Source organism: Triticum dicoccoides, chromosome 5A (genome assembly GCF_002162155.2).
Source record: "Triticum dicoccoides isolate Atlit2015 ecotype Zavitan chromosome 5A, WEW_v2.0, whole genome shotgun sequence".
Classification (NCBI taxonomy): domain Eukaryota; kingdom Viridiplantae; phylum Streptophyta; class Magnoliopsida; order Poales; family Poaceae; genus Triticum; species Triticum dicoccoides.
In genome coordinates this window covers 485989454-485997863 of record NC_041388.1, presented here as the reverse complement: position 1 = coordinate 485997863, position 8410 = coordinate 485989454, and the positions used below count along the sequence as shown (strand labels likewise).

General features: G+C 46.3%; 1 protein-coding gene across 1 annotated transcript; it reads left to right on the top strand.

The window, feature by feature from the left end:
- The first annotated feature begins 5393 nt into the window (after nucleotides 1-5393).
- Nucleotides 5394-8410, top strand: LOC119302369 (tubby-like F-box protein 14). Its single transcript, XM_037579407.1, has 4 exons — nucleotides 5394-5895; nucleotides 6293-6380; nucleotides 7290-7422; nucleotides 7507-8410. Exons 1-4 carry the CDS (start codon nucleotides 5548-5550, stop codon nucleotides 8255-8257), a joined length of 1320 nt encoding a protein of 439 aa, XP_037435304.1. The 5' UTR covers nucleotides 5394-5547; the 3' UTR covers nucleotides 8258-8410.

Genomic DNA, 8410 nt, shown 5'->3' with positions numbered 1-8410 from the left:
GTTTCAAGGTGCGTGCCTCCCGGATCCTGCGCCTCTCTCTCCATCGACTGCGTTGGGCGATTCTGGAGTCTCCGCGTTGTTTGATAAGGGATTGAGTCTGCTGGAGACGGGAACAACGGAATTTTAGGTCCAATGAGATGTTTTTGGGCTTCTTTCTGGCTTGAATTTGTGGATTTGATGATAATGCGGGTGTATTTTGGGCTTGGAATTCGTGGGATCCGGGTAGGAGGAAGTAGGTGGCCTTTTTTCTGGGTGATTGTACACCTTCGTGGGATTCGGTAATGCAATTAGTAACCGTTGTGTGTGGATATACATGTAATTCTCTCTTATCCTTTGCTTATTTTCCCGCGTGTAATTCAATGTTTAGTTCTGTTTCCATGCTTGTCTAGCTCGTGAGTGTTACCCCGTGTCATGTGTTGCGACTTGCTAACATATTTATTTTATCACAATTTCATCAATTTGCAGGCTGATAAAATTAGAAATATAAGATAGTTGGCGTTCTAATATTTGGAAATGCGTTTTGAACGGCAGCGAGTTCAAAATGCATCTTTAATGGCACTGTGGTGATTTAGGAATTAACGTTGGATGTTTAGTCAACTAATATGCTTACAATATCTGTAAGGTTGATAGTATTATGATTAGGCTGTTGACTAGTCCACCTAGTTGGGGGAGTAAAGTTTTGTTTGAGGTCTACTTGTAGAAGATCAAAGAAATAGTATTTAACAAAAAACTACCACAATTCACGGAACCGTGCCTATAAACTACCACTTTACAACTTTGTGCCGAAAACTACCACTTTTTCACTAATCTTTGACTAAAAACTACCATGTCGGGAAAGTGCCCGATTCGCCTCTTCTAAACACCTTTCTGACATGATGGGCCCACCTGTCAGCATCAATCTTCTTCCTCCTCCTCCTCCCTCTCTCTCTCTGGCATTTCCTCAAACACCTCATGTGCACTCCACGCTCTTCTAAATGGCAACGCCCCGGCGAAGCACGCGACGGTGGCCAGCAGATGGAAGCCCAGCGTCCTGGACGACGAGGTCGCTGAGCCTCACCACCTGGCTGCTCCCGGTCACCAGAGCCTTCCTCTCCGCCACCTCCTCCTCCGGCGCCAGCGCGCGCGCACAGGCAGCCGCAGCCAGCGCCGGCTCCCACGCACGCGGCGAAGCAGTCCAGCACCCTGCCCCCATGCGCATAGCTGCAGCCTCGCCTCTGGCCTCTCTCAGACTCGCCGCAGCCTCGCCATTGAGTTGGCCTCTCTCCTTTTCACGGATTAATGGCAGGAGCTAGTCATGGCCGCCGCCGCGCCCGGGCTCGAGCTCAGCCATGGTTGCGCTTGCTGCTCCTGCTACTCCTTGCCGCCCGCGCCGGCTGCTCCCTTCTACTCCTCGTCACCCGCGCCCGGGCTCGAGCTCAGCCATGGTCGCGCTTGCTGCTCCTGCTATTCCTTGCCGCCCGCGCCGGCTGCTCCCTGCCGCTCCTTGTCTCCCGCGCCTGCTGCTATTCCTTGCCGGCCGCTGTTGCTGCTGCTCCTTGCCTTGCCGGCCGGCGCCAAGGGGTGCACCGCCGTCGTGCTCCGGGGTGCATCGCCGCGCTCTGGCCAGAGGAGCGCTGCCGCGTGCAATGGAGGGGCGCACCGCCGCCTAGCTAGAGGTTGTGCTCCGGACAGAGGGGGAGAAGGAGGAGGTGGGTCGGCCGGGGGTTGGATGGGCCAGCCACCGAGCTACGCGTGCTCTGGCTTGCCGGCAACTACCTCGCCGGCGAGCTCGCGGCCGTGGGGCACGAAGACGAGGTGTTTGTTGAAATGCCTAAGAAGATAGACACTGACGTGTGGGCCCAACTAGTCAGAAACACGTTTAAAAGAGCCGAATCGGGCTATTTTCAGACTTGGTAGTTTTTAGTCAAGGATTAGTGAGAAAATGGTAGTTTTCGGCACAAATTTGTAAAGTGGTAGTTTGTAGGCATGGTTCCATGAATTGTGATAGTTTTTTGTTAAATACTCTCTCATGTATCCTAAATTAATAAATTAAAATTTTAAATTTTAAATAAGGAACTTAGGATATTGATAGAAAATAATGGTTGAAAGTTTTTTCCTTTTTATTCGTAGAGATTGCTAGAAGGGGAGCCTTGGCGCAGTGGTAAAGCTGCTGCCTTGTGACCATGAGGTCACGGGTTCAAGTCCTGGAAACATCCTCTTACGGAAATGTAGGGAAAGGCTGCGTACAATAGACCCAAAGTGGTCGGACCCTGCGCAAGCGGGAGCTACATGCACCGAGCTCTCCTTTTTTATTCGTAGAGATTGCTAGAAGTCATAAAGGATTTTATTGTGTACTCCCTCTGTAAATTAATATAAGAGTGTTTAGATCACTAAAATAGTAATCTAAACACTCTTATATTAGTTTACGGAGGGAGTATTAGGTAGGAGGCAACTGAGTCCATGATTTAGTGATTAACATAGGCGTGACAAGGAAACTGAAATGTCATTGTGTAAGAGTTTTGTGTTCTAAGTCTTTAGTCCCAAACAAGTTGGGGTAGGCTAGAGCTGAAACCCATAAGATCTCGAAACCAACTCATGGTTCTGACAAGTGGATAGCTAACTTCCACGCACCCCTGTCCATGGCTAGTTCTGTGGTGATATTCCAGTCCTTCCGACCTCTCTTTACGGACCCCTCCCATGTCAAGTTTGGTCTACTCTGACCTCTGTTGACATTATCATCACATTTTACCGTCCGCTATGCACTGGAGCTTCTGAAGGCCTGCGATGTATATGCCCAAACCATCTCATACGATGTTGGACAAGCTTCTCTTCAACCGGTGCTACCCAAGCTCTATCACGTATATCATCATTCCAGACCCGGTCCTTTCTTGTGTGGCCACACATCCATCTCAACATGCGCATCTCCGCTATACCTAACTGTTGAACATGTCGCCTTTTAGTCGGCCAACACTCAGCACCATACAACATTGCGGTTTGAATCGCTGTCCTATAGAACCTAGTTTTTGTGGCACTCTCTTGTCAGAGAACTCCAGAAGCTCGGCAGCACTTCATCCACCTAGCTTTGATTCAATGGCTCACATCTTCATCGATATCGTCATCCTTCTGCAGCATTGACCCCAAATATCGAAAGGTGTCCTTCTGAGGTATCACCTGCCCATCCGGCTTTGATTCGATGGCTCACCTCATGTACTCAGTTTTAGTTCTACTAAGCCTAAAATCTTTCGATTCCAAAGTTTGTCTCCATAGCTGTAACTTTCTATTAACCCCTGTCTGACTATCATCGACTAGCACCACATCATCCGCGAAGAGCATACACCATGGAATATCTCCTTATATATCCCTTGTGACCTCATCCATCACCAAAGCAAAAAGATAAGGTCTCAAAGCTGACCCTTGGTGTCGTCCTATTTTAATTGGGAAGTCATCAGCGTCGTCATCACTTGTTCGAACACTTGTCACAACATTATCATACATGTCCTTGATGAGGATAATGTACTTTGTTGAGGCTTTGTGTTTCTCCAAGGCCCACCACATGACATTCCGTGGAATCTTATCGCAGGCCTTCTCCAAGTCAACCAAACTGATGACTCTCTCCCATAGCTTCATTGTATGGCTCATCGGCTTAATTCCACGGTAAATAGTGCAACTCTGAACACCCCCCTTGTTCTTAAGATTGGTACTAACATACTCCGGCTCCATTCTTCGGGCATCTTATTGCCCAAAAAATGAGGTTGGAAAGCTTTGCTAGCCATACTATTGCCATGTCTCCGAGGCCTCTCCACCAACGATTACGAGTCGAACGACTAGTCTAGACTAGTCGCTCGACTAGTCTATGAGTCGCAAACTGGCTGTCGACTCGGTTTCTCGTGTAGACTACTTGTATGAGTCGAGCCAGTCATCGACTAGTCGACATGTTCGAGTCGAACGACTCAAAAAACTGGGGGAGTATAAATACGATGCCTCATCCCGCGGGAGACCTAATCCTTTCTTTCCCCTCCTCACCTGGACGCGCCCGTCGAGCCCTCCTCGCGCCGCCGCTGATCTGAAGCTCCACCGTCGCCGGCCCCACGTCGCGGATCTGAAGCTCCACCGTCGCCTTCGTCTCGCGCCCCTCCTCGCGCCGCCGGCCCCTCGTGCTCTTCTCCTCTTCAGGCAGGTGAGCCTCAGTGCTGCTCTGCCTCGCTGCTGGACTGCTGGTGCTGCTCTGCCTTGCCCCTCTTTTCTCCTCTTTCTTCTTGGCTTGCCGCTGCTGTTGCTCTGCTTCGCTGCTGGACTGCTGGTGCTGCTCTGCTTGCTGTTGATGCTGCTCTGCTCGCAGATAGACTGCTGGTGCTGCTGTGCTTGCTGCTAGTTGCTGGTGCTGCTCTGCCTCAGTGACTCCACTTTGCTTGTTTCAATTGTATACTGTACTTGTATACTTATATAGTGTAATACTACATACTACTACTAGGTATTATTAGTTATGTACTGTAAGTTCAGTGCTACAGTACCATGTTGACTAGTCTACCACTAGTCTAGACTAGTCTATGAGTCTCAACCTTGGAACGACTCGTCGACTCTTCGACTCGTAAACGTTGCTCTCCACACCTCAATGGGGGATACAATCAGGGGCCATCGCCTTGCCTCCTTTCATCCTTTTTTAAGCATCCCTGACCTCACCTCAGACTCCTAGATTCGTCACACAAAACGCGCCCTGGTATAATCAATGGTAGAGCTCTCATTCTCTCCATTGAACAGCTTGTCAAAGTACTCCCGCCATCTATGCTTAATCTCCTCGTCCTTCACCAGGAGCTGATCTGCTCCGTCGTTGATGCACTTGACTTGGTTGACCCCCCGATACATACCATGGTTGTGAATTTGTATTGGAAATAGAAATGGAGTTACTTCATCCTTATCTCACTGACAAATAACAGATAGTGTTCAATTGATCAGTTACCGCTCTCTTTTTTTTTGGTAAAAGCCACACAAATTAAAATGGAGTTTATTTCCTAAAAAGAATGGATTCTTACGCCCTGTGTTAAGATGGGTGCAGGACAGTCTGGTTTGGTCTTTTCCAGCATTCTTTTCTTCGTAACTGAAGTTGCCTTGCACCATTTGTACCCTTTACTTGCTGGTGCATCATGGTGAAACGGCATAGAAGTTGGACGAAAATAATTTGTTCAATTATTATTTCTCTAAGGATGGATTGGTATATAAGTATGTAAGCCCCAAAATGGGAAGGGTGATTTTTTCTTCCCTCTTCCAAGCACAGATTGTACTAATTCTTTTCAGAAATTACAGAACAAGCTTCAGTTTTAACGTATTTCTTGGAGATATGTTTTGGCAGTTTTGTTGGGGTGATGGAATGTAGGCAATCAACACAAATATCTATTCTTTTCCAAAAAGAACTTTCATGGGCTAATATCAGCTAAACATTTTTTTGCAGGCTCTTCATGTTCAGTTTATGTTGACAGTACTTTGGGAGTTGGGATGCTATCTGTACAACTATAGTAGTAGTTTTTTTTGGTGTTTCAGCACAATTGTTTACTGTGCTTGTTTTTGGAGTAGATGTCGTTTCGTAGCATTGTGCATGATGTAAGGGATGGCTTTGGGAGCTTATCTCGAAGAGGGTTTGAGGTGAGGTTTCTTGGCCATCGCAGAGGGAAATCTCATAGTGCCGTCCACGAGTTGCATGATCCAGCACCTGTAATACAGAGCAGTTGCTGGGCTAATTTGCCTCCAGAATTGCTTCACGATGTGATTGAGAGGTTGGAGGCCAGTGAGGCTACATGGCCTTCCAGGAAACATGTAGTCGCTTGTGCGGCTGTCTGTCGAACCTGGAGAGAGATGTGTCAAGAGATTGTTAAGAACCCAGAGTTTTGTGGAAAAATTACTTTCCCTGTCTCCTTGAAGCAGGTGATGATGTTCTCTTAATCTTTTTTGGTTTCAGTCTCAATTTCTGTGATCATTGTAGATTCTAATTAACATATATTCCCGTCATCTCAAAATGTAAGTCCTATTTGTTTTGTCCCTAAGTCAAACTGTTTTCTGGTCGGACCAAGTTTACAGAAATACACATCAATTTATATAATACCGAATCAATACACTCTGAAAATATGTTTCATGATGTATCTATCGGTAGTGGTTTTGTTTTGTACATGTTGTTTTTTTCTATAAACTGGTCAAAATTAAAAAAGCTTGACTTAGGAACAAAACAAATTGGACTTGCATTTTGGGATGGAGGGAGTATTTGGTTTTGACATAGCACAGTAGAAGCTTCATATATTCACTGATATGCTTTTTTGTTGGTCAGCCTGGGCCCCGTGATGGAACCATCCAGTGCTTCATTAAAAGGGATAAGTCTACACAAACTTACTACCTGTATCTGTGTCTTACCTCCGGTAAGTCTATTCTCAAGTATTTTGTTTTCTTGTGCTTAATGCAATTCCTTTGCCTTCATCTGCAGTCGCAGCCATCACTTTCCTTGTGAAGAATGCAAGATCACAACCATGCTTTTTACTGTAACAACCAAAGAGTGATGTAGTCCATGCATCATAAATAATTATGCATGAATTATTGCAGGCATTTAATTAACCATACTGATCATTGTATTTGGTGTTGCATCGTTAAACAGTCGTGCTCCAGTGCATGCCAGCCATTTATGCTTAATGTACATTCATTGTTTGCTCCTTATTTTCTTGTTGTACATGGCTGATGTATACGTCGCTCTTATCTCACAAATCTAGAGTAATAATTCCTACATAGCACTATTTTAAAATATCCAGTCAATTTGCTTTAAGAAGATATAATAGCCCAAGTTGCAGAGTACAGTAGAAATGACAATTGTTGTTGGTTGACTAACGTCACTAAAAGACAGTGCTCAACCTGTCATCTGCTTGGTCCGCATTTGGTCAAGACGCTAACACAACTTGCATTTTAAGTTTTGAGCTTCATGGGGCTGGGACTGACAAATGCATCTGCTCGAAGTGGATCATCAGTGGCCACCCCCTGAATTGTTGTTCATCTGGAGCCAAGCATGTCTAGTCTTGAAGTCAACTCTGTAAAAGTGAATTTGCTAGATCGAATGCACCACAGCAAATGCACCATCTTGGCTGATATTCCAGCACCTGAGGCTAACATATGTGGGCACCTACCAGTAACTAGTGCTGCCATTCTTCTTCCAGTTGTTAACTTGTTCTCAACTAACCCCTCAGTGGAAGATCCTATATTTCTCTTGCAGTCTTGGTAGCCTACTTGTTAGTATTCATTGACATCAGCCACTATTTAACATATCATAACACTTTCTGCAGCTGTGGTCGCTGAAAATGGCAAGTTTCTTCTATTGGCGAAAAGACACTCCCGTCCAACCTGTACAGAGTATACAATATTTATGAATACTGATAATACATCTAGGTCAAGCAACATGTACATTGGAAAATTGAGGTAAACTTTTTTTTTGACATGCGCATCATTTTCCTTTTCGTCTGATTGTAGCCATTAATATCTTACTACCCCATTGGGCTTTAGGTCAAATCTCCTTGGCACAAAGTTTGTAATATATGATACCCAACATCCATGCAACATACCCAATGTTTCACAGTCAGGGAAAACAAGCCGTAGGTTCTACTCAAGGAAGGTATCACCGAAGGCCTCATCCAGTACTTACAGTATAGCACAGGTTTCGTATGAGCTGAATGTCTTGGGGACTCGGGGCCCTAGGCGGATGAACTGTGTTATGAACTCCATACCTGCCTCATCCCTTGAGGCTGGTGGCACTGTTCTATGCCAGCCGGACAGTGCCGTTGCTCACTCTCTTGATGAGTCATTTGGCAGCATCTCCTTCTCGAAGTCATCCATTAGGGATCGCTCCATCCGATTCAGCAGCACCCGATTCTCGGGCATCTCAATAGGTGGCTCCAGGAATGGGGGCCAGGCATTGGGTGATAATGATGAGTGCAAGGAGTGGCCACTGACTCTCCGCAACAAGGCACCAAGATGGCACGACCAGTTGCAATGCTGGTGCCTCAACTTCAAGGGCAGGGTGACCGTTGCATCTGTGAAGAACTTCCAACTTGTTGCCGCAACAGAGTCTACTGCTGAAGCACCGACCCCGTCACAGCCTGCCCCGCCACCTCCATCTGAGCATGACAAGGTGATACTGCAATTTGGTAAGGTTGCCAAGGACATGTTCACAATGGACTACCGATACCCGCTGTCAGCCTTCCAGGCCTTTGCAATCTGCCTGAGCAGCTTCGACACCAAGCTTGCTTGCGAATGAAATCATCAGCAAGAGCACCGATTATGTAAGAGACTGGTGGCCCCCTCAAATTTATCTGGGACCGCCACAGTGGTGTCTATTGTTCATGGTCTTTTAACTTGTAGTTGTCACTAGAAAAAAAAAAAGAAAACCGTTGATTTTCCCCGCAAAAAA